We start from the raw sequence: 27,358 nt of genomic DNA, 5'->3' as shown, positions 1-27,358 counted from the left end.
TCATGAGTATAGTCAAAGAAATTTTGGCAAGTTGATGCAATATTGATGATAAACATGACTGCCACTGGATGCTGGTGGTGGGTGGGTGGCAACGATTGTGAATGAGGAGATAATTAAGCAGCTTGCTCTGTTCTGGATAGAGTGAGTTTCTTAAATATTTTTGCATTTTGTGGGTGATGGAGAGGTGTTAATTGGTTGGGAGATGAACCCATTCACTGCAGAATACCAATCATTTTATTCTTATTCATCTTCTGGGATCTGAGTTTAGCTAATCCATACCTAGTACCTAATGCTCATACCTAAACAGACCAGTGATGTATTTCCAAATTGGTCATAAAGTTGGACAACACAGAAGCAGGCCCTACAGCTCATCACGTCTTTGCCAACCTTTTGGCCTATATACACTAGTTCCATTTGTCCATATTAGGGCTGTATTCTTCTGTACCCTGAGTATTTAAGTGCTTGTCTAAATGTCTCTACAATGTGGTGATTGTATCTGACTTCATCTCTTCCTCTGGCAGTGAGTTCAAAATAGCAACCATTCTCTGTGTTTTCTAAAAAAAACATTCCCCTCAAATCCCCTTTTAATTCCCATCCTCCCACCTTAAACCTATGCCGTTTTGCTTTTGATACCCCTACCTTGGGAAAAGGATCCTGATCATCTACCCTACCTATGCCTTTTATAATTTTATATACTGCTGTCAGGCCACCCCTCAGCCTCTTTCACTCCAGGGAAAATAAACCCAGCTTATATAATCTCTTCACATAACTAAAGAGCAACATCCTGGTGAATCTCCTCTGCTTTCTCTCCAACGCAACCACATTCTTCTTATAATGTGGCAACCAGAACTACACGCAATACTGCAAGTGAGCTCTAACCAGTGTTTTGTAAACCTACACAATAACATCCCAACTTTTATATTCTGTGCTCCGACCTATAAAAGCAAGCATGCCAAACGCCTTCTTCACCAGCCTCTCTATCTGTGTTGCTACTTTACGAGAACTGTGGACTTGAACCCCAAAGTCCCTTTGTTCATCAGCATTCCTTAGTGCCTTACTATTTACCATACGTATACCACCCCTTATTTTACTTCCCAAAATGCATCACCTCGCACCTCTTCAATAAAGGAACATCACTAGCTATCCTCCAGTCTTCTGGGACCTCACCTCTGGCTAACAAAGAGATGCAAAAATCTCCATCAGGGTCGCAACTATCTCCTCCCTTGCTTCCCATGGCAACCTGAGGTAGATCTCATCCAATTTATCAACGCTTGTGCATTCCATAATGGTTTGTGACTTGGAGGGGAAACTGTTGGTAGTGATGCTCCCAGGCACAAGCTGTCCTTGTCTTCCTCCATGGTAGAGGTTGGAGGCTTGGGAGGTGCTGTCAAAGGAGCCCAAATGAGCAACTGCAAAGCATTTTGTAGGTGGTGAACTCTGTAGCCACTGTGCGCCAGGGAATGAATGCTATTTTAGTGGATGGGCTGCCAGTCGAGCTGGCTACTTTGCCTGGATGGTGCTGTACTTATCAGGAATTGCACTCAACCAGGCAAGTATCCCATCATACTCTTCACTTCTGCTGTGCAGACAGGAAGTCAAGGGGTGAGACATTTGTCATACAACATTCAGTTTCTGACCTGCAAGCATAGCCATGGTACTTGCTTATCTGGCTATTCAGCTGAGATTTTGGTTAACAATGACCACTTGTCCTTAGGTGTTGATGGTGGGGGCAAATTGGTGTTTGTTCATCAAAGGTAGGTGTTTAGATTCTCTCTTGTTGGAGGTGATCTTTGCTTGACGGGTGACCCATGTGCTATTTGCTACTTGTTAGCCCATGCCTGAATGTTGTCTAAGTCTTACTGCATGCAGGCGTGAACCATTTCATTTGCCGAACAGTTGTGAATGAAATTGAATATTGTGTTACATCCCCCTGAGGATCTCCTGCAGTGATGATTGACCTCCAGCTACCACAGTCATCTTCATTTACTTGAGGATGACTCCAGTCAATGGACTGTTTTCCTTGTTAACCAGTCTTACCAGTGCTCTTTGCTGCCACACTCAGTCAAATGCTGCCTTGACATCAAGGGCAGTCACTCTGGTCTAACCTCTGGAATTTAGCTCTGTGGTCCATGCTTGGACTAAGGCTGTGATGAGATCTGGAGCCAAGTGATAATGAAACCCAAGCTGGGCATTGGCAAGCAACTTATTGGTGAGTAAGTACTGCTGGATAGTATTGACAATAACATTTTCCTTCACATTGATTGAGAGTAGACAGATTGCAGTAATGAACCAGAATGGATTTGGCCTGCTTTTTGTGAACTGGACATTCCTGGGCAATTTTCCACGATGTCGAGCAGACATTCCATGGAGTGAATTGAAGATTGGCTTTTCTGATGGTGTGGGTCTCAGCTGGAGACCTACTCCGCCAGCCACAGGATTTTGTGCGGATAGTTAAGTTGATTATTTGGTCAATGGGTGATACCTCTATGCAACTCAGGATAGGTCATCAGTATTCTACCTCAGTTGTCGCTCATAACAGAGAGGCTGCAAAAGAGATTCAGCAGGATGTCATCTAGGATGGAGCATTTCAGCTGCAAGGAGCGACTGGTAGACTGTGTTTGTTTTCTTTCGAGTGAAAAAGATTGGGGTGGGGGAGCGAGACCTGGCTGAGGTATATGAAATTATGAGAAAGCGTAGATGGGGTAAAGGTTTAACGTAAGGGGTGGTTGAAATCCGGAATGCACTACCTCAGATAGATAGTTGAGGTAGCTATTCTGACATTTAAAAAGTAATTAGATGAGCAAATGGTAGAGAAGTTCATGGGTCGAGTGCTGGAAAATGGGCAGCACGCACACAATGTGCCAAAGGCCCTGTTTTTGTATTGTCTGATTCTTTGGCTGAGATTTGCTTTTTTTTTATATTTTCAGGTGTTTTATGTGCATTAAAAGTATTCATATTGCATGATAAGTTTATGCCAAGGTCTTGTGCTTTCACATTCCTTCTCTATTTTGAATATACTGTGTTTATAACTGTGAAAGCTATTAGATCATTTTCTGGTGTTGATCATTTATAAGGTCATGCTTGGACTCTTGGATCAATTCATTCTTGGATCTCTAAAAGCAGAAGTCTTAAAAACATCTTGAGTATTTGCACAAGGTTGTCGTGATGGAATCAGTAACCTGTGTAGCATGTTGTCAAAATGTTTTTTTCAAATGTTCATCTGAAGTTGTCTGTTTTGTGTCATGGCCTAACACAAAATGAAAGTGTAATCTTTTGTTAATAACCTGCACATACTATGCCCTTTTCCTTGGTTTGGGAAATCACTTGAATGTTAAGACATGGGAATATAGAATCCATGGGCATTGGCTTTGTGTGGCAGATGGATAGAATTGAAAGTTGATTCTTCCATTCATTGCTGAAACTGCTAACAAATTGGTCTTTCCAGATATGTTTAAAAAATAGATTTAGTTTTAATTAAGATAAAATGTTACTGGTCAGTGTTTTCAGTTGCTTTGCTGGTGCCAGATAACACGCACTTCTCAACCATTGGGGAGGATTTCCAATCCCGTTGACACAAGTAGTAAAAGCTAGAGTAAGTTATTTGATCACTTGTGGCTGTTCTACTATTCAGTGAGATCATGGCTGATCTTTTGCTTCAGTGCCTCTTTCCTGCACTAACCCCATATCCCTTGGTTCCCTTAACTATTTAATAACGTTTTACTCTCTGTCTCAGCAAAGTCACTTTACAGCCTACCAGAGTGGTGAATTACCAAGATTCGCTGCCTTCTAGATGAAAAAAATATATTTCCTCATCTCCATCCTGAATGGCTAACCCCTTATTTTGAGACTGTGACCTCTAGTTCTAGACACTTAAGACACCTTAACCAAGGGAAACTTCAATTTTGTATTGGCCTTGTCAAGCCCATTTTGATGTTTCAATGAAATTACCTCTTTTAGACTTCCAGGCTTGAGAGTACAAGTCTAGTCTGCTTAATCTCTTCTCATACGATAAACCTGCCATTTCAGAACTCAACTCATTGAACCTTTGTTACGCTGCTTCTGTCACAGAATATCCTTCCTTGGGTAGAGAGACCAAATCTGTACCCAATATTTTCAGTCACCTGGGACTCTATAATTAGAGAAAAACAGTTCATCTTGTACTAAAAGTCACTTTTATTAAAGACCAACATACCATATGCACTCCTAATTGCTTGCTGAACCTGCATATTAGCTTTCAGTGACTCAGGTACAAGGATTCCCAGACTTCTCTTGACGCCAATAACTTATGATCTCTCTCCATTTAAAAACAAAACTGTCTTTTATTTTTCCTTCTTCCAAAATGACTGATTCACATTTTCCATGTTGTGTTCCACCAGCCATTCATTTACCCTGACTGTATTCCCCTGAGGCCTCTCTGCATTCTCCTTGAAGCCCGTTCTGTTACTTAATTAGTATTTATCAGGGAACATGGGTATATTATATTTGGTCCCCTTATCCAAATCATTGTTAAAGATTGGGAACAGCTGGTGCCTTAGTACCAATCCCCTTAGTACCCCATTTGTCACAACTTGAAAATGACCCATTTATTCCTCTGTTTCTTGTCAGGTAACCAATGCTCAATCCACACAAATATATTGTCCACAATATCATGTGCTCTAATTTTATTTAATGATCTCTTACCAAAAGCCTTGTGAGAGTCCAAATATACCACATCAACTGGTTCAGCATTGTCTATTCTGCTAATTGCAGCCTCAGAAATTCCAATAGATTTGTCAAATATTTTTCTCTTTCAGAAATCCATGTTGACGCTCCCAAATCCTCTTTGTTTTCCACTTCCCTAATAACAAATTCCAGCATATGTCAGGCCAACTGGATCAATAGATCCCTGTCTTCTCTCTTAAGTAGTAGCTCCCTTCCAATCTGTAGGAACTCTTCCAGAATCTAATGTAGAATTTTGAAAGGTGATAATCAATGATTCTACCATCACCAAAGCAGCTTCCTTGAAAGCTGTAGGATGCATGTCATCAAGTCATGGGGATTTATGTCCTTTCAGTCCTATTAATTTTTCCAACACCTTGTTTTGTTTTTCTTTTACTAATGCTGATTACTTTCAGCTCCTCATTCACTCTAGACCGAGATACCTCCACAACTTCTAAGCTTTTTTCTGTCTTCCACAATGACAGAATCAAAATGCTTGTTTAATTTCTTTGCCATTTCCTTATTCACTAATATAGTTCTCCCATCTCAGTCAAAAAACGACCCTCTTTAACTTATGCTAATCTTTTCCTTTTACACATCTATAGGGGCTCTTACAGTTAGTTTGTTCCTCACTAGCTTACACTGGTATTCTACTTCTCCTTTCCTTATCAATGCCTGTTAAATCACTTGGCTCATGCATGTTGAGTTTATACTTAATATTTATAAATTGTTATCTGAAGATTGTGATCATCTGAAATTATGCATTTGGCCTCTACAAACTATTTTTGAACATATGGCGTCAGCAATTTTTGTATGACTTTCCATGGTATGACTATAGTATGCAATGATTACTCCAAACATAAAAGAATTAACCTGGTGACTTTTTATCTAGCTAGTTCTATGCATAGTTATCTCAAAAGCCATTATATGCGTAAAAACCATTTTGTAAGAGTTGGATATCTGTTTCAGTTTCCCAGAAATGTGCAGGTGAATCCTGTGGTCAAGGAAATGTTTTATACCCAGCTTTATGCTCCTTGAAGATAATTCCACAGAGAGAATTGAATCAAAACATGATTTTCTTTTATACCTTGTAGGAACAGACCAAGTGAAAGGTATTTTCTCTTCTGCAGATGACAAGCAAGAACTCTTCTGGAAGGGCTGAAATTAGTTTAAATAAAATCTTAAACAAATAAAGGAATTATTTTAAGTGATAGTTGTGAATAACTAAAATACAGAATCTTCAAAATTTTACCGAAGACGACTAATAGAATCAGAAAAATATCAACACAGGAAACCCACTAAAAAAATGATGATAGGAAATATCAACAAACCACACGCCTTTCATACTCTTTCTTCCAGGCCTGTGATATGTATAGAATAACATTATTTATAACTTGAGGGGAAGGCTGGAGTTTCTATAGATTTTTACGTTTATTTGGTCATCATACATGTGTTATTCACATTCCTTAGTGTTCTTTTAAATATCTCCATCTGATAATGTTGAGTAATGAGTTTTTTTATATATCTAGGTTGAAATGTGATCTGAGTTCCTATGTTTTCAGATCTCTGGAGGTAGCGTTACTTTCACGTCAACTTTATTACCATCTTTGGCTTGCTCTTTGTCTTGGATAACGTTTGTAAAAAAAAAGATTGCATAGATCTTTCAAACTAAAATTCAAGCTATTCTTCCATTTTGTACCTTTGAGCTTGATTTCAATCTGTCCTGTTTTCCAAGAGATCTTTGTGTATCTAAGTTATTTTAATTTTGTATTGTCTTTAGTATAGTTCACACCATAAATCCTCTATCCCTTGAGGAAATTTAATTGGATAATATTTCATTGTGACCTTTTGTGAGCAGTATTGTTTTTCATTCTTCCATTTCAGACATTCCAAAAGGTTCAGGTGGATCCTATACAATACAAACTTCAGCAGGCCAATGGAGTAGGCCAGGGTCTTATTCAGAGTGCTGCAAAGAATGCTAATACACAAGGACTTGAACATGATCTAGATGAAATTAATACCAGGTGGAACACACTCAACAAGAAGGTCAGTTTTTCCTTTTCATTTGTGAAAAGCAACTTTTTTTGGTGGGGCGGGGGGGGGGGGGTGGGGAGGGTAATATAAGTCATTTATTCTAAAGGAAAAGTATTTGAAAATATCTTTAATAATCTTTGTATATTGAGACTATGTATAAGCAATGATTAGTTCAAAGGAATTTTGGTTCATTCCTTAAAATTTGTATGTCGAGTTTCCATGATGACCGAGCAAGTTAATCCATCAATCAAGACTTCGCCACTTGTCTCTGGGTCTGTTGCAATGTTGACTTTGCAGATTTACAGCAGGTAAACATACAGAAGTGGCAGGCACAGGTGACAGATCCCTCTCAAGAAAATCGAGACCACCATATTTCGTGACAGTTTGAAACACATAATATAGGACAAATTATTTAGAAGTGCAATCACAGATGCTTTTGAGTTGAACCTTGCAGCCATTTTCCACGTGTAGATGCCAACAAATCTTCCACTAAATCAAGCCAACACTTAAAGAACAGAAAGAGACCAACTTCAATCCAGCCCATATGAATGATATGCTGCCCTACCAAAGCTAAATGTGGTTTCCACTCCTGAGAACTTCCAGATATCTCTATTGAAACTGCAAGTACACATAACGAATGATGGAAGATCTCGGTTCCCTCTGTGTTCCTATGCAATTGAATAGCCAAACATCACTCATTGTGAGCTGATACGAATAAAAGGCAATTGGATGAGCATGCGAGTGTACCTAATCACCGTTACACATAGAGCAATGAGAAAAAGATTTTATGAAGATCATGAATTGATAAAGATAATTAGATGTTTAGGTTCCAGGGTTGAAAGAAATATTTGCAATTTAGACAAGAACAATGGAGTCTGCTTCAAATGAAATACAAAAGAATAATTCAACAGGTCTTAATTCATAAAAGCAATGTTTGAACATTTGCTTTGTTTCAGTTACTGTTTAAACTGATTGATAATCATCTACTCTCTGTTAGTCCCCTGTGGGACAGCAGGTGGTGAGTCATGTCCACCGTGGCAGATGATTGTCCACTTTTAGCTATTCCTTCCCTTTGCCTCTGCCACTTCACTTCTTCCCTACCCCCAACTCTTACCTGCTCCACCCCCACTTCCCAGCCCTCTCTGTTCTTCTCTTCCTTCCCTCCAATCAGTTCACTCTTAATATTTGCCTTGTTATTTGCCTTCTACTTGAGGAGCGGAATCCTAAATTAAAATTGTTAATACTGTTTGTAACTTTTTTTCCAGGTGGCAGAACGTATATCACAGTTACAAGAAGCACTGTTACATCGTGGAAAGTTCCAGGATGCTTTGGAACCTTTGTTGAGTTGGCTTACTGATACAGAAGAGCTAATTGCCAATCAGAAACCTCCTTCAGCAGAATATAAAGTGGTGAAGGCACAAATTCAGGAGCAGAAGGTATTTTCTGTTCTGTGAGTGGTGTTATATGTGGAATGTTTGCAGTACTTGCACTTGGCTGTTTATATTTCAATAGCCATACACTAAAAGGGTAAAACTTAAAACATGAGGCAAACTTGTAAAGTACCTTATTGCATTTTTCATTTCCAGCATATGGGCTACAAAGAGACATTTGTTCCATTTGCAGAGATGAACAAATGGCTCTCCATTGGATCTATGCCAAATTGGAATAGCTAAAATCACTGCTTCTCTGCAGTTCTTTGGAAGAATGATACTCATTTCAATGCCAGTTTTCCATCTTTTCTTAAAGGGTCCTGGCCTGACGGAAGTATTTGGAAAAACAGGTTTTTTTTCCCCACAGATGCACAATGTGATAACTTAACTCCATTAAAATATCTCCCATGTTGCTTGTGTAACTTGAACATAAGGAAACAGATGTTCAGTCTTTCACTTCCCTCAGCTCAAAAGCAGCAGGCCAGCAAATGTTTTCTTCAAGGCCATGTCACTACAGAATTCAGTGGTGTGCAAGACACATCGCTTTAAGGAAATAAACTAAATGTGGGTCTAGTAGCTCACTGGATGGGCAGATTGTTATCAAGGATTAAATCAGTTTGGGGTGCCAGTCATGGTAGATCAAGAAGTGAAGTTAATTTGCATCATCAAATATGGGTCATGATTGGCAAAGAAGTCGGGCCAGAAAATCATTCTGAGAGGTTGGTAGGGAGCTTTGAGATGAAAGTTGGCTTCTGATAAATAGTAGGCAAAATGAGGGCAAATGTCAATTGCCAAGGCTAGATAGAGGGATTGGGTTAAGATTTGAACCATAAGGTAAGGAGCTGAAGCAGCAGACGATGAAGAGGGTACTGTTGCATGGCAGATCAGTGGTTGGGGCATTCAGGTAAGGGAATCAATGTCGTGAAGGGGGATATTAGGGTTTGTGATAAGGATGGCGCAGAAAAATATTATGGACCATGGAACTCATTAAGTGCACCATTTTCCTTTACAAGTGATTTTTCATTGAAATTGGATTGCTTAGTGCCCAAAAATGACGCTGCACAATCCACCATTTAATCAAATGACTTTTCAAACCCATTCAGTCCTGAACATATAACCACTGTTTAGAAACTCTAGTGCACCCTAAAGGGCACATTATACTAGCGTAGATGTAGTGGAAGAATGATCATAATGGTTGTTGTCCCACTGCGTCAAAATTCAGGTGCAGCCAAGGGGAAACTGTGGGCATTCTGCTTGGTGATCAGGGTGTTTGTGATAGTCACTGGGATTCAGATGGGAAGGAAGGGATCTCATAGGTAGGTTGAAGATCTGGTGAAAGGCTGATGGGGTTAATCAGTGCAGGATTAGGATTTTGTGGGTGCCTCAGGACCTAGCTGAGTATTTTACTTGCAGTCCACTTAAGGCAATGCTGCATTTTAAGCCCGTGTTTTCCAGGGACCACCCAATTAAAGACATCCCTATGACAATGTAAAGGCAATTTACGCCAGATTAAATTGATTTTCAATGAACTTCGTGGCCCACATTTTAATTAAACATTTAAACCGTAAGGCTATGAGAGGTGTTTAACATTGTTGAAAATGGCTTAGCAGTGGGGTAAATGTGATTTAGATCATAAGTTTATATGAATCATTCTAAAGCAGTTTTGGAATTCTAGAGTTTCATTTGTGTTGTATATTGTTTTAAGCTCGGTATTCCATGTTCCTGTCCCTTTTATAGTGTGGTATAATTTGTGGATGAGAGGATTCAATAACAAAATAAACAAAGAAAGATTTCAAGTGGGAGAGATTAGTTCCAGGCTCCCAATAAACTTTTCAGATTTTACTGTATTAAAAGAATGATTTCTCTGCATTGAGGAAGATCAGAGTTGTGTTTATGGATATCTTTGGAGATAAGAGAATGCAGTTCTATCGGGGTTGTGATATGGACTATTCTGATGGTACTGGAACAGTTCCAGCTTTGTGAGGTTAAATTTGCCTACTCATAGTTAGAAAAGCATAATTCCTGGAAGTCTGAAAAGGTTGGCAACCTGGTGATACCTCACAATCTGTCTGCAGTAGCATTCTTGAATGTTATTGATGCATTAAACTCAGATGTAAAACTAATCAAATCAATGGGGTCTTTATCATGGAGCATTTTTGGCTGACAGTTTTGGCATAGTTTCCAGCTGCTTTTCTGTGAGCATTGCTATGTTTAATCTTTATATTTGTAGTTTTCCCAATGCCTGTTTTGGAAAAACACATGGTAAGTCTGTAGGTTAAGAGAAGGGGAAGTAAATTTATTCATGCTTGATATAACTGCTAAGGAATTGAAAAACTTTCACAGAACAAATGCTTATTTTTCCATTAAAATTCAATCATTCTTACAGGACAGTATGGTTTAAGATATGGAAAAGAAAATTCTGCATATTTTAAGAAGTTTATGGAAAGTGTAGGAAAGCTCAGATCATCCAATACCCAATTGTTTGGACTTCCTGATGGTTTAGCAACAAACAATCTGCTGGGGGAACTCAGCGGGTCAAGGAGCATCTGTGGAAGGAAAGGAATTGTCAACGTTTTGGGTTGAAACCCTGCATCAGGGTCCTGATACAGGGTTTTGAACTGAAACATTGACATTTCATTTCCTTTTCTTCCACAGATGCTGCTTGACCCACTGAGTTCCTCCAGCAGATTGTTTGTTGCTCCAAATTCCAGCATCTGCAGTGTCTTGTGTCTCTGATGGTTCAGCATCTGGTGCACTCATAAGTCCAGAATACGAGCTGGGGATCCAGAGTACAAGCAAGGTGTGTGGCCAGACAGGAGTTTGCGTGTGGCTGGGGCAAGCATCGTGACTATGGGTCAGGTGTTTTGTGGTGCTGGGGCCAAGAACGTGGGTAGGTTTGTGGCCAGAGACAGGGTCTGGAGGGCTTCTATATTTGCTACTTTTTTTAAACTAACCAGGTTCACTAGAAAATTGTATCATGTAAAATATAATGAAATAAAAGTGTGTGTAGGTTAATAACAAGAGTAACATCCAATAGTCCAAAAATCCACAAGTCTAGCAGTACCAAAATCCCAGAAGTGTCTTGCTATATTAAATATTGGTACCTTTAGGTATTCAGGGCCAGTGCTTCACAATATTGTTCTATGGGGAAAGCAAAAACAAATTTAAATCTCAGGTTCTTGAAAATCTTTGCCACTTGTGCTAATTATTTTTTTCCCTCAGCTCCTGCAAAGACTACTAGATGATCGCAAATCCACAGTGGAGATCATTAAGGCCGAGGGAGAGAGGATTGCAGAGTCTGCAGAAACGGCAGAAAAGGATAAAATCCAGAAACAACTGCAAAACCTGCGAGAGAGATGGGACGGTTTGCTTAACAAGGCTGCTGCAAGGTATAAGGCCTTTTTACTTTCATGTAGGTGGAGACAAATCAAGGTGCTCTTAGAATGGTCTAGAAACATTCTTCACTTTTTCAGAACTAGTCATTCTTAGCCAGGCACAGAATTTGAGGTTCAAATATCTTAGGATGTATTTTAATGAGCCAGATCTCCACCCGTACTTGTCACCCACCTATGTGGTGAGTGCAAGCTTATCTAATATAGATCCACAGTTGTCAGCTTGCACTCCCAAACCTCAATGGTAATCACCTGCATGGCATAAGGAACTTGCACAATATAACATCAGCACTTTTCAGAATCATTGGAAACTCACTTTGAAGAATTTAAAATATTTTTATTAACATGATCACAAACTGAAACACTTCAAAAGCGGCCAGCACTATTTAAAAAAACAAACCATACTTAAGCAATTTACATTTTTTTTAATCAATTAATGTTTTTCTCCCTCAGACCACCTCTCTATTATTCAAATGAATGAGTCACTGTTTGTGCACTTGATGTAACCTGACAAGGTTTCAAAAGCAGGTTTCCACTATAAGTGCTGGAGAATTGCCAAACTACCATGATCTGCTGCTGGATTCTGTGAGGTGTCCAACAGCAGACTGTACTCATGAAATGACAGGTGAAGAATGCCCTGCAAGTCTGAGATTTTTCTCTTTCTGGCATTTTTTCACTTGGTGACATTTATGCAGGGAAATACCAGAAGTTCAACTTTGAAATGTCAGCATTTCACGGTAAAATCCAACCCAAAAACCCGGTTGCTCAAATAATAGTGTAATGATGCAGTAATTGCTGAGATTCATATCAGTATTATGGGAGGACAAACAATAAAACAGCATTTACAGAACTTTCAGTGTTTCTAAAATTATAGATGTGTGTCATTATACAAACAGAATGTCAGAGGAGAACACTTAAACTTGATCTACATCTATATTGTTGATTATATTATTTTCATACATTTGAAAAGAGAAAATGTCTTAATGGAAAAGCTTACTCTTGTTGCATTTGAACTGAAAAATCTCAACATGTGCTTTAAAAACCTTTGTATGAGCACTGTGTGTGAACTAATGATGAGGTTTTGTTGCAGCTGGTGTGGAGTAGATTTTGTAATAATCTTTGGGTTGGTAAACATTTGACTGCATTTGTGCTATAATAACTTCATGAATCATTTGTGTGTGCAGCTGCATAGCAGATCACTGTCAACATCCTTTACAACAGCTTAATGCAGACCCAAAATAATAGTTACTCCATTTTAGGTTCATAGTCCCATTCATGTACTCAAGTGTTTAGGATTTGGAAGAAATGCAAGTGTGTTTCTACTGAGGATCATACACTAGGGGAACAACTCATTTTATTTGAATATTTTATTTTAAATACTATGTATATGGATAAGACTTGGTATGAATCCAATGATTCTGATTATAGATACGTGTCCTTATTTAAAAAGGAACACCCTTATTTAGGGATTTGCAAATGGAAAATTCTGCACAGAGGTGCACATAGTTCCTATGGCGTTCATCTTAATCATAGTAATCACACAGGATAGATTTAAAAATACATGTCCCTTGCCCTGTAGCTTAGTGAAATCTTCTGAATCCATGGTTGTGTAGTAACATTAGGATCTGAATTTATACATTCTGCAATTCCAGGAGCTGGCGTTTCTCCCCCTCAAGGAATATGAACTGCAGAGCTTGCAAAAGATATTGCAATTTTATTTTGCAAACTCTAATGCAATTGTGCGATTTGATGCATTAAAAACTCTGACTAATTGACGATCCTACTTATTTGATTTAGTCACATCTTGATGTTAATTTTTTCTTGTGTGGGGTCAAGTGATGTGAAGCAGCTGTTTTTGCACGTTAACTGATTTAAGCAGTCACAGCTTGGTCAGTTAGCTTAGCTGGAAGTTGTTGCTGATCTCTCTAAATTGGGATATATTAAATGGCACATTTGGTTTATATTGATTTGTGATTCTGTTTGCATGAATATTTGCACTGCAAAAATACTTAAAGCCGATTAGAACCATCACAATGCCTTGCTTTATATATTGATACAGGCAGAAGCAGTTGGACGATATTTTGGTCATTGCAAAGCAGTTCCATGAGACTGCAGAACCCCTGAATGACTGGTTGACCAGTAAAGAGAAGAAATTGGCCAACTCTGAACCTGTAGGAACTCAAACTGCTAAAATACAACAGCAAATTACACGCCACAAGGTAAGAGATAGCACTCCATATCAATTCAAACTTGTGTATGGACTGTTTTTAATTGAAAACTATCCTCACGGTGCAGTTTCTTTGTTTTTGATATTGAAAAATACAGTAACCTGTTAGAACAAGGAATGAAATGGTACAAAATGCCCTGTGGTACAAAATGCCCAATGATTTGGAATAAATTATTGAAATGTACAAGATTCCAGATTGATTTCAGGTAATTGCAGTGCTGGGATGAAAATCTCTACCCTTCATAAAACAAAATGTACCCAATACAGGAAGTAGCAAAAAATACTTGGGTTTAAATTTCAGGCCTTTTTAAATTTTTCATGAATGGCATGGAAGAAAAGATAAGCCAGGAGTAGGCCACTTGCATAATGTCGTTATGCTAAAGGAAGCAATACTACTAATGTTGCAAATAAGCCAGAATTTGTCCGTTTGAACTTACAGACATTGACTTTGTCTTTAGCAAAAGTCTTGTCTGCAATGCATGTAAATGAAACAATTATGCAAATTCTTGCCAAAACACTTATGCAAGTTGCATAAGCAATCTACTCTCATATCTTACAATCTCTTTGGTGCTAACTTCATAAATAGGTATGATGTACATCTCCCCACTATTGAAAGAAATTAATATTGGGATTTTGTGTCTTACTGCATTGATTTTGTATTCAATTAAGAAACTCCTATAAATGGACCTCCTTTAAAAATATCCTTGTAACTTGTAGTGAAGCTCCTCCACCCTACCCCCATCAATTCATCATGAGCAATTGGGCTCCACTCAAGACTCTTAATTTCTAGTTTCCTCACCTTGTTTGTTAGGTGTCCACTGGGATCTTTTAATGCTCCATGCAGGTGGCCTTTAGTGTTGGCAGTAATCATGGCAGTAATCAGAGGGCATGGAAGAGGTGGAATCAGAATCAAGCCAATCATGTCTTTATCTAACATCCATGTTCAAATAAAATTCACCATTAGATGATAGAATCCTGCTTGTTTTCCCTCTTTCAGAACTGTACTTATTGTTGTTCCACCTGATATTAGCTAAATTCTACATAACCTTGACCCTTGCTGTTTTGTATAGCTCATCCATTCACTGGATGAACTAGCTCATTGGGAATGCAGTTTGAGAATGTAGTTAGATTTCATAGTTATTCGATCTCTGCCACTCTAATTGATAGCATTCAAAGCGAACAGCGGAGATGAGCTTTATTTTGAAAAATAGGAAAAACTGCTAATAATCAGTAATTTATGACTTTGCACCACATGTTGGTAATTAGCAAGCAACATCCTTGGGAATGTTGAGAAATTCACAGCCCAAAGTTGTCCATGTGACCAAAGGAATAATCAATTTTCTGAGATACTGTACAGCAAAGTATGAATATATGGTTAGTAGTGTCTGTGTGGAGCATTTGCTAACACTGTTGTTTTATGTTTAGAGCATGTGTTAAAATACTGCCCAAATTAATGATTTGAAAGTCTCCAGTGTCCAGTTATAAATAATGTTCAATTTGTTGGCCAAACATAATTCTCTATCTTTTTTTTAAATTGTACAATATTAATGTAGAAATGTTCCACAATAAAAGCAATATCAGCACAAGGATGTTTTCTGCATTACTAAATTGTGAAGAATTAGCTTGCAGATGTTTGCTTTCTTGCACCAAGAGAGCTCAGTTATTATTCTGTTTGATTTTAGCTTTAAAAGTGTTTTAGAATTGTCTTTGAAGTTGTATCAAGAATTTTTTTGTCTGGCCTGGCTATCGTAAATTTTTGTTGCAGTACATTTTAAGCTTTGTCAAATTTGCCAGTTTATAGCCTACTTTTTTTCTACTAGGGCCTATAAGAATTGTATCTGTTCTAATTTGGAGATTTTCCAGCTCAATCTAAATGTTTATTCTCTCCTCCCTTTTTGCAACACCTTGGAAGAATTTGCAATGTTGAAGATTCAAATTAATTGCAAGTTACTGAGTTTATGTTGATGCATGTCTTTCATATATTAGTTCCATTTTCTTTTCTTTTGTTGAAATTTTTCAATTCATAATTCAGTTTCTTCATGCTGTAATTTTATCCTTGGTTCAGGCATTAGAGGATGACGTCACAAACCAAAGGGAGAACGTTCAACAGGCAGTCGATGTCGGCCAGTTTCTCACGACATTAAGTGCAAAACCAGACCAGGAAATGGTAGAGGACAAGTTGGAGTCTATCCAGACTCGGTATAGGGAGATTAGGGACAAGTGCAGCCGAAAGGCAGTCCTGCTCCAGCAAGCCCTTGCCAATGCCAAGATCTTTGGAGAGGAGGAGGTGGAGGTGTTGAATTGGCTGGCTGACGTTCAGGACAAACTAAGTCTGGTGACCATCAAAGATTACAAATCTGACATCCTGCTTAAACAGCACAAAGAGCAGCTGGTATTTCATTTTTTATGTGTTTTTTTTTCCATTTGTTGTATTAATTTATTTAATTTAATCTCTGCTTCTCTATTTTTATGTTCCATTGATTTTCACTTAGTTTGATTTGAGTTTCTTCATATTGTTTCTGTTATAGTTTTTGGTTGAATCTTAGCACATGTTCCAAGGCTGTCTCCAAGGAGTATAAAAGGTGCAATTAAAGTAACCTTTTCCAAACTAACTTGCTGAGAACCAACTTTCTCTAAACATTCTTAAAAATAATAGCCTAAAAATTCAACCACATAGAACAATAGTTATAATGATTCCAATCTATAACTCTCTTTCCCCCCACCCCTCTTAAATCTACAGATTCCCAATCCTATCCCAGGCCATCTACCCCCTAACACCTGGGTCCCTTCCTGTTCTCCTACTTGCCTCTGTGAACGACAGTGAATTTCTAGGTCATTGTCTCTTTGTTTTACAAATCAGTAGGTTTTCCTTCAGTTTTCTTCCTCATCTGCAGTACTAGATGTCTCAATATGTCTTGACACATTGTGATACTCTTGACTATTTTAAAATAAGATAAAATACACTTAAGTGTTGTCAGATTAATGTAGTAGCCAAAAATTCAAATATATTTAGGTATATAATCACAATAATCATACCACCTTGACCATTTTAGAAATCTGTTAATTTGTTTTAAAAAAAGATTATTTTATTTAGAAGTTAATGCTGCTTTGATCCTTCATAACAATCATTTAATTGTTGCATACTAAAGACCAGCTCAGACCCACTTACCATCCAAGTAAATGGAGTAAACACATTTGGAATAAGGGTTTAGTCTAAATTCTGTGGATATTTACAATAAAATAGTTAAATAAGTTGAAAGAAAAAATAATGTTTTAAAAGCAGGAGCAGAGAAACGAATCTTCAGATATTTAGTATTTTGGTTTAACTATGGATTTTCTCACAAAAATATATTTCCCTTATTCAAATTGCATTTAGTTTTAAATGGCATCTATTTGGTTTAAGAGCTTTAACTTCTGTGAGGATTAACAAGTAACAATTCATAATTGATACATAGAACAGCTAAGCTATGACTAACTTTTAGGTTAATTTTAGCTTAAAATAATTTAATGATGTAACTAGAGCTGAGGAAGGCATATAAGTATGTATTATAAGAGGAGGTTTTAAGAATGGCTGCTCATCTCACTGTACTTTCAGCACTGGTAAAAGCAGCTGCTCTTCAATTTTACTTTCTTTTGGCTGCAATTCAATTTTAGTTCCCTGGTGTTAGAACCATGAGAAGTAGGAATGATGTTTCCATAGAAACCTCACCATCCTTTTATTAAGCAGCTGCAATGATCTTTTTGTAGGCTCTGAATGATGACATTATATCCCGGAAGAAGAATGTAGATCAAGCAGTTAGAAATGGGCAGGCCCTTCTTAAACAAACCACAGGTAACAGTTCAGAAAAATTTACAACATTTATTTTGAGTATTTGGTGTCCATTTTCTACATATATTTTGATGATGCCTGGAGTTACTGAATACTGAACTTGTACAATAAGTGGCGAAGGATTTTTCTTTGTTCAAGGATGTAAACTTTATTCAAATCTTTTAATTCATTTATTCTGTGTTGCCATTGTGTTGTCACTTGAAGTCCAACATCCATTGTGATCTATACATAAAGACACCATCTGCCCAGTTCCTGGCATCAAGAGTTGCAGTTGTAACAAATCCCTTTCATATCCTTAGTAGTGAATGCTAAATATGCACTCCTTAGAAACATGTCAATTAATGCTCAACAAGGCAATAAGAGGTTTTTTAAAAAAGGAAATTACATTCCAATCTTAACTTTTTTTCAACCTTTTTATCACTTGGACCTTTTCTATCAAATTAGAAACAGAATTTCTGAATTATAATTGCCTGCAGGATATAAATTTTGATTTTATGCAACTTCTATGTTATTGATCAAAAATCTCTATTAAAGAGTGCAAACAAGCAGCCTGGTTCTCATCTTTTTCTTGAACTGGCTGCTAAGAGATGGCAGAACTGAACACTTGACTTTTTTTTTAAACTTCCTCCCTAATCTTTGCAGTGCAGCCTTTAACAGCAGAACCTTAGATGGAAACTTGGTAGAGATTGTGTGTATGAATTGGATGTTGTAACTTTGGGGCAGGGAGGCACTGTGCCATCCTGCAGTACTTAATTGAGTGAGATTCTTATCATCTTATGCCAACAGTATTAAGAACATGTCTGAAACATATTTGATTTTACAGTCAATCTTTTCTTCATGAGATCCTCGAAAATAGCATGTGTTTATTTGAGAAATGTTTCCAAATATGATACAAGACTGTTACCACTCTCCTTAAGAGGTTTTTCAAAAAAGAACAGCAGGTGTTCAATTCTGTTTTTCAGATGCATTCTCACTTTAGCAGTAATCAGGTCACTTGCCTCCACGTTAGTTATCCACGGCTTGCTGAAGTCAGTTCCACAAAGCAACTTGCATTTTGTTGCTTTTGAATGAGTGGCTTCCTGTCAATTTAATGCAGTGAAAGCCAAATTATGTTGGTTTAGTATTTATAATTCTGAACTTATTTCAAAAATATTATGTAAGGAAAATTTAATTTTGGCATTTTATCACCTCAGTCCCTAATATCCTCTTGACAAAAGTTTCCATTGGTACACTGAATACTGTTTTGCTGATTGTCAACCTTAAAAATGCTTACGTGATGTGGAGTTTTCTTACCTTGAATTGTGATTAGTTGCTAAGCAAATCAAATTTTTAGAACAAAAAATCTCATATTTATTCACACACAATCTTGATGCACAATCACAAAGGTTAAGAACAAGATAAGAAAATATATTAGTTCAAGATAGTGCATTGCATGTTGTTACCAATTTCCAGTCTGCCTGATTTTTTTTTAAATAAGACCTTCACCACTGGGGTACCTGCAATTTAGTTGCATTCTCCTGACTTTGCTAAGCAAAGCAACATGGCTGTTTGTGAAAAAGCATATACAAAGCTGTTAGTGCAAATGTGCAAAATGAGAACACGTGCCATTTTGTGGTTGGTTAATTTTGAGATACATACTTAGTAATTTATCCCTGTTGGTTGTGCTAAATGTGTTATGCCATGGCAAAAGTAGGTCATACTCTGGCCTGAAATTCATTCCACTGAAGTTAGTGGAATGCATTTCAAAGGCAGGGTTAAATCCATTTCCCCACAGTTCATAGTGTATTTGAAGCTACAGCGTGAAATGAATTTCTAGGCAAACAGTCAAAATAATACTGAGTCCTGCAAATAAGACAAAATCTCACATCAGCTATTTAAGTTGTTTCAAGTTGGTGATTTTCTACCTTAGTGTGAATCAATTATTGGAGCAATGTTTAAAACAAAAGTGAGAAATATGCCTGTATTATGCAGGTGTATTGACAATGTAACTTTTAATACCTGTTTAAATAATTTGTTAATTTCATTGAATATTCACATGGTCCTATTTCTTTGAGGTTAACCACACAGTATTTTATTTACTAATATTGTTTTCTTAGGTGAAGAGGTGATCATAATTCAGGAGAAATTGGATGGTATTAAGAGTCGTTATGGAGAAATTACTACCTCTAGTTCCAGGGCACTGAAAACATTAGAGCAGGTTCTACAACTTGCCACAAAATTCCAAGCCTTCAATGAAGAGCTTTGTGGCTGGCTTGATTCAGTGGAAGCTGAGCTTGCTGCAAGCACACCACAATCACCAATTGGAGAGCAGATTCCACAGCTCCATGAGAGACAGAAGGTAAGCAGAACAGTCAGACATCCAGACTCGACAGACGTACGTTGTGAGAGGAAGGAAAATGGGATAATGTATCTGTGTTTTTCCAGTAATCAAAGAATATGAGAAATAGCAGGGGTAGGTCAAAGGACCTCTCAAACCTACTCTGCCATTCAGTTAAATAATGTACGCTCTGTATCTCAAGTACCTTTACCTACCTCGTAACTCTTGACTCCCTCACTGTCCAGAATCTGCTGATCTCAGGCTTGAATGTTGTCAATCACAGAGCACCATGAGCCATCTGATAACCATCAAGATTTGCACCACTCTTGAGCAAAGAAATTTCACTTCATGTAGGTTGTAAATGTCCAGGACCCTAATTTGTCCAGCAGAAGCAGCATCTTGACGTCAATCCTTTTCAAATTTATTGTTTCAACAGCGTCACCTCTTTTCTAAATTCCTGTGTAAGTGTTCTCCAGTAGCTCCTCATGAGACAACTCCCAAATTCCAAGACTCAATATGCTGCTTCCAAGGGGAGAATATCCTTCCTTAGGTGTGGAGCCCCAAGTTGCACACTGTACTCAATCCAAAACCCATCCACATGTACAAGGTGTTAATCTAGATCTCCAGATCCCTTGCAGTGAAGGTTGATGTATCATTTATCATCAAAATTGCTTGCCAAACCTACACATTAACTGTCTACATTTCAGGAATCTGCTCACCTAGGTCTCTTCTACACCAACATTTGCTGGTTTCTCACCATTTAAAATATATTGCCTTCTGTTCTTCTTTGCATTCTGGCATTTTCTGCCACTATCATATCTACTCATTTATCCTGTGTGGAACTCTTGATATTCTTTTCCTAGCTCACTTTCCCAAATGGCCATGCATCATTGTTTGAAAAAAAATGTTGTGCTTATTTATTTACGACTGTTTCACGTAAATTCAGTGAGAGTGGACTTTATTCCATATCTTAAGGTTTTGGGTAGTGATTTGTGAATTCAGTAAGGCAAATCGCTATTGGTGGGGGTCATTTGTACTCTTTTTTTCCTTTAACCAGTCCTCCTCCATGATAATATGATAATCCAACCCCTTAATTTTATGTAACAACCTTTTAAATTCCATCTTATGTAATGGCTGTTAAAATTTAGATGTGCTATATCCTCTTGCTCTCCTTTATCTAATCTAGTAGTTAATCACAAAAACCCAGATTGTTACTTGCTCCCTTTTATAAACAATGCTGATTCTGCCAAACTGTATTTTGATAAAATTGCCCTGCCACTATGCAGAAGGATCTGATGTGTTCAGTTAAATAATGCAGATGATGTTCTGTTGAACTGATTAACAAACTTAATGTTCAGGAGTTGAAAAAAGAAGTAATGGAATACAGGCTGGTCCTGGACACCATTAATGAAGTGAGCAATGCATTACTGGAGTTGGTGCCATGGAGAGCACGAGAGGGTCTGGATCGACAAGTGGCAGAAGCCAATGAGCGATACAGAACGGTCAGTGACACTGTGACACAGAAGGTTGAAGCAATAGATGCTGCTATTCAGAGGTCACAACAGGTAGGTTGAATTTAATATGCATGTTTGTTCATTAGTTTAACCATGTGAGTTGTGTTTGCAGATGTTCTAAAACCTATGCAAGTGAAATTGACCAGTACAAATATTGAATACTGCAAACAGGACTACAGAGCAAACATGAACAGGAGCTGTAAGATGTTTATTGTAGCAATAATATCTGAAGAGTGGGATTGTGCAAATTATATCCTGTATGGCCCATGAGTTGCAGAAATCTGGACTGGAAGTTGACATACTTCCTTACTATTTCTCATTCATTGATTGCTCCTCTTAGAATTTTATGGGCCTGTACTTAGTGACTTTGGTGAATGCTTGGGAACAGATTGCTTATTCTTCAGTCAGAAATGGATTATAATATAAAGATGTCTGGGGAAGAGAAGAAAACCCCACACGTTATCTTCTAGTGTGTCATTGTCGATAATAACCTAAGTAATATAGATACTGTAAACTACATGTATTCTAGCCTGATTGTCAATAATCAGGAGGAAATATTGCTCCATGTGCTATGTAATGGCTCTATAAATGCACAAGCTGGATATGTTTGCCCCTAAATTAACTTCTCATATCTCTCATAATAAATATTGCCAGCTCCCAACTCTGCCTTACCTCAATCTATCCATTGATGAAATCTTTATTCGAGTCTGCAAGACTTGATTATGTCGATCTTTTCCTGACCTGGCGTACTCTTAAGGGTTCTTAAAACCCATTTCCAGCGACCTTATAACCTGCTTTCTTTGATATGGTGTCAGTTTTCCTTGCATCCTTGGAGTAAATTAAACGGTCCTCTGTTAAATGGTGCGAATATCAAAACCCATTACAACTGGAGATACCTTCCCCAAACTCCAAGAAAAGTAACAATAAAGTAATTTGTTTATGCATCTGATCATTTTGAAGTTTATTTTTGTGTGCATGTGAATCAACATTCTGGTATTGTAGTGTGAATTCACTGACCATTACAGCAATGGCCTAGGTAAACCTAGATATTTGCATGCTGCATGTTGCAAACATTCAAAATCTGTTTCATATTTGTGCTTTGCTTTCCTTGCTGGATAGCACATTCACCCTATGATGATTTGCAGAATGCGATGTATATTACATAAGATGCCCCAAATGATGGTGTTTCCATAAACTGGAGGAACGACAGAATCTAACCAATATCTTCCAACAAATAGAAGGTCTATAGTAGAAATTAAATCTACCTGATTTAATGTTTCCTGTGCTTGCATGGTTGTCCAATACTTGTTTAAGCTGTGAAATAGTTTTGAAAAATATTAAATGCGTTGGTTTTTTTTCTGAACGGGCATACAATTGAAATCAGTAACATTATTTGTAAAGATGTGATCTAGCTTAACTGACCAAATTGCTCAGTTAAAATCAGGTCACGTCTTTACAAACGGTTATCAGCATCACAGACAAAAAACCTAGACTACTCTTTCTGCATCAGGAAAATGGGCACCAGTTGGTGATTTTATGATATAAACTCATGATTGACTATAAGGACTTAAGTCATTACACAAAAATGTCCTTGTTAATGTTGTCAGTTTTAATTGAGAGGCAATAGTCTCTTAATAATCAAAAGATGGTGGTGGATTTTTACCGTATATGGTTTCACTCTGCTTTAAACTCTGTACACATTTGCACACTTAAGAATGTTTGAAAGCAGTCGATCACACACTAGTTTTCTGTGGCCTAGTATTTATAAGCTACCAAATATTTATATATATTCAGTTTACCATGTTTGTGGGTGTTTTCTTTGTGTAAATGAGATGGTTTACATGATCCCAACTCTTGGTTCATATATCAGTAACTGGTAGCCTTGACCCCAAATAAATCTGATAAATCCCTAGAAACTGATGACCTTCATCTTGAGGTTTTTTAAAGAGGAAGATATGGAGATAGTGGAAACAGTGGAAATTATCTTCTATAATTTCATAGATTCTAGGAAGGTTCTCACCAATTGAAAGGTAGCAAATGTAACCCCACCAGATAGGAGAGGGGGAAAATGGGTACCTACAGACCAATTAGCCTAACATCAGTAGTAAAGAAAATGCTAAAATCCTTTATTCGGGAGGTGGTAACAGGCATTTAGAAAATGAAAATAGGATTGGTCAAAACCAACATAGATTGACAAATTTTCTAAAGATTTTCAAGGAGGATTCAGATGCACCAAGGCATACAGTATAATCAAACTGAGTGATTGGGCAAGGATTTGACAGATAGAATAGAGTGTGGAAAAATGTGAGGTCAATCACTTTGGTAGAAAAGAATAGAAGGACAGAATATTTTTTAAATGATGAGAGTTGAAAGTTGTTGGTGCTCAGCAGGGCCACGGTATTCTTATACACAGATCACTGAATGTGCAAAAACAGCAATCAGTTCGGAAGGCAAATCGTGTTTTGGCCTTTATTGAAAGAGGAATTGAACGCAAGAGTAAAGACATTTTACTGCGATTGTGTAGGGCCTTGATGGGAAATTATGTACAAATGTACAAGGATTTACTTGCAATAAGAGAGAGTGCAACAAAGGTTAACCAGTTTGATTCCTGGGGCATGGGAGTTGTCTTTTGAGAAGAACGTAAGCAGACTGAGTTTATATTTTCTTGGGTTTAGAAGAATGATAGCTAATCTCGTTGAAATGTGCGAAATTCTTATGGGGCTTGACATAGTTAATGCAGTGATGAAGTTTCCTCTGGCTATCAGTCTCAACTGGGGTTGGCCATCAGTACTGAAGAAGTTTCTTCATCCAGCAAGAAGTAAATCTTTGAAATCCTGTGGTCAAGGCTGAGTCGCTGAGCATATTCAAAACAAATGCTTAGATATTAAAGGAATTGTGGAATATGCAACCTATGCAGGAAGATGGTACTGAAGTACTAAGTCAGCCATGATCATGTTGAATTGTGAAGCAGGTTGCAAGAAGCTGAATGACCTACTACTGCTTCTGTTTCTTATGTTCATATAAACGTTTGGCTACAACTTATTGCAGTATTGTGTGCTTCATCACAATTATTTGTTTATTGTTGTTTGCTTAACCCTTTAAGGGCTAATTATCCACAAAAAATAAATTACATAAGAAAGTACAGATTATTTAGTTTGTTCCTGCTTTCAAGTGCAATTTTGCACAAGAGCAGTATTTTCAGATTAAGTCTGTTAAATAGAAATGGAAGATCTGGTTTGCAAGATTCTGTTGAACAAATTCTGCACTCAAAGGGTTAAATCTGGCTATGATTTTTGTATCCTTTGTTTCCATGATTTTCTCCACTATTAATCCAGACATTTTTTCTACCTTCTAGTCTCTCTCCTTAAAGTCTTGAAGATATATACAGAATTTAAATGAAATATTCTAAGTTATTGCCAAATGTTTGCAGTACTTTAATCATGAATTTGGTACATAATATCTTACAGCAGCAATATTTTAAAATAATGATACAACTTGCAACCTTTTTCTTTAATGGAACCAGTGCAATTGATCATTTACCTTACAGCAGGATAGAGGTGATTTTGCAGCTATTCAATACATTCTAATAACTCAAAATATCTGACATAATTTCCCTACAATTTTTAGTACCTTGCAAGATAAAAAAGTTAACTAGCTGTTATCCTACATTTCTTTTACCCGCCACTCTTCAAGTTTGCTTTGCCAAATATGCTTTGTAAAGTGCTTTAATCCTCTCCTATTCAACCTTAATGAACCCAGGCCAGTGTGGACAACTGATTTCTCTTCCCATCTTTTCTTTTCTCAATTTGACTTGCATTATCATATGTCCAAATCAGAACATGTAGATCAGAGCAGGCTGCTAAGTATAAATTATGGAGAAGCTCAAGAAGTCATGAATACTTTCAGCAAGATTTAACTTCCATTAGACAAGAGAACTGAAGTTGGCATTCTTGGAATTTAACTTCAGCGGTTTTGTAAAGTCTGTTCCTCTTAATATTGTCAGTTATCTTCCTCTTTAAAAAAAATTGTTCAACAAATATTGAATTGAAAATAGTCTTGAGGTTTTAGGGATGTCTGGATAAGAATACTTTAATCCTTTTCAGCTGAGTCAGGTAATCTACTATAATTCAAAGCAGAAATAAATAGTTAATTTATTTAGTTAAATAGATATAGTACAACTTCATTTAGTGGTCTTTGTGAGCGATAGAGACACAGTTTATTAATATATTCTAATAGATAATTGACAGAGAAACAAGAGACTGCTGGAAATGTAGACCAACACACAAAGGAGCTGGAGGAACTCAGTGGGTCAAGCAGCGTCTACGGAGGGAAACAGCCAATGTTTCAAAAAAAAATCAACACAAATGGACACATTGACTGTCCACTTCCCTCCATAGATGCTGCCTGACCCACTGAATTCCTTCAGATAATTGACAGAAGCCATGTTGCATATGGTTTGTGAAATGAACTGCCTCAATGTATGAAGTGACCGTTTTACAGTCCATACTCTTGTTCCTAAACAGTAGATTTGCATGAGTTGACAAGTTATAAGTTTTTAACTGGTAGCATTTGGTAGACTAAAGTGTGCAAGGACAATATCTGGGATGATAAATTATAATTCTAACAAGAACAATGGGGCCATTTCCTCTTGAGTGGAGAAGGCAAAGAAAAGACTTGACAAGAATTTTTCAAATTGTGTACAATTGTGAGGCAAAACTATTTCCTCTGGGTAGCAGTATAAAATCCTTACTGAAAATGAGGAGATGGAGTCAAAAAACATTCATGCGCAATTAACTGTTAGGTCATGGAATGCTTTGCTTCATGGCATCGATGAGGCTGAAAAAAATCTAAAAATAAATAATTGCTGTTCAGGTGACATGCTGACTATAAAGAGTACATTAACATCGTTGCATAGGAGACGATTAAATTCAGGGACAAAGCTGAGTGTTGCTAAATATTACTTCCTCTATTCCTTCCCACTTGTCTACACTGCAAATCAAACTCAGATGCCCTTTGGTGATGTCAAGGGTTAATACAGCAAAACAACTTTTAAATCTGTTTTATTAAAAAGCTTTGAGTGCAAATAAATGTGTTCTGGTCAGCCTTTTAAAGCACTGTCAATTTGCACTAAACATTATTGTGAATGTACACATTTCATTTTTAAATTAAATGAATTTGTGTGTTTTTATGAATACATTAGCATGTCAATTAGGAAATAATAACAAATAATTATACATTATTTATAAAATATATCCATACATATTAACTTTAATTTATCACTGCTGCTGTGCACTTACATACTATTTAAAAATAACTATGAAACTATAACAAGTGATGATGATTATAATAATTAAGGTTCAGAGTGATTTTGCTCGGTGTGATTTTCTTTTCTTGCTCTACCTGTGTCTGATTGCAGTTCTGCGTCATTTCTATCCGTCTCTTTGTACGTACAGCTGTTTGTCTGCTTTGTTTCCTTAATGTATCCTGCTGCTTCTCCTTTCTGCTAGTATGAGCAAGCCACTGACTCCGAGCTTACCTGGGTGGCAGAAACTGTGCGAAAGTTAACAGCCTTGGGTCCAATAAGGCTGGAACAAGATCAGACAACAGCTCAGCTACAGGTGCAGAAGGTAGGAATATATGGGGTGATGGAATCCTTGTATCTGACAATCTTTCAAACAAATGTTGTGTTTTACTACATACAGAACATTTTATTCACTGCATGACCAATAAAATAAAACCCTCTGAAAAGAAGCTATTGTTATATTGTTGGCTTTCAGTCAAAAACCAGAATTATTCGTAATCTCACAAAGCCCTGACCAAAACAAAAGAAACGCTCTGGAAACATTAACACTAACAAAAAAGTAAAAAAGCAAATATTACTGCTAATATAGTTTAATTCCTTTCATTTCATTCATAG

The 27,358-nt window shown here is 37.2% G+C and overlaps 1 protein-coding gene across 20 annotated transcripts in view; it reads left to right on the top strand.

Moving 5' to 3' along the window:
- Nucleotides 1–27,358, top strand: part of macf1a (microtubule actin crosslinking factor 1a) — a 426,068-nt gene that overhangs the window by 336,757 nt on the left and 61,953 nt on the right. For 16 of the 20 annotated variants that reach the window (XM_052036536.1, XM_052036533.1, XM_052036542.1 and 13 more), the window contains 9 exons: nt 6,583–6,744; nt 7,998–8,168; nt 11,385–11,551; nt 13,614–13,773; nt 15,847–16,173; nt 17,529–17,613; nt 19,707–19,948; nt 21,286–21,492; nt 26,949–27,068. In XM_052036536.1, the coding sequence (XP_051892496.1) occupies nt 6,583–6,744; nt 7,998–8,168; nt 11,385–11,551; nt 13,614–13,773; nt 15,847–16,173; nt 17,529–17,613; nt 19,707–19,948; nt 21,286–21,492; nt 26,949–27,068 (1,641 nt within the window). The remainder of the gene's footprint in view (nt 1–6,582; nt 6,745–7,997; nt 8,169–11,384; nt 11,552–13,613; nt 13,774–15,846; nt 16,174–17,528; nt 17,614–19,706; nt 19,949–21,285; nt 21,493–26,948; nt 27,069–27,358) is intronic. The other 4 variants (XM_052036540.1, XM_052036543.1, XM_052036532.1 and 1 more) reach the window with 2 other exon arrangements.

Source organism: Pristis pectinata, chromosome 22 (genome assembly GCF_009764475.1).
Source record: "Pristis pectinata isolate sPriPec2 chromosome 22, sPriPec2.1.pri, whole genome shotgun sequence".
In the NCBI taxonomy this organism is placed as follows: Eukaryota; Metazoa; Chordata; class Chondrichthyes; order Rhinopristiformes; family Pristidae; genus Pristis; species Pristis pectinata.
The sequence above is the reverse complement of the archived record's forward strand: the minus strand, read 5'-3'. Positions and strand labels throughout refer to the sequence as shown.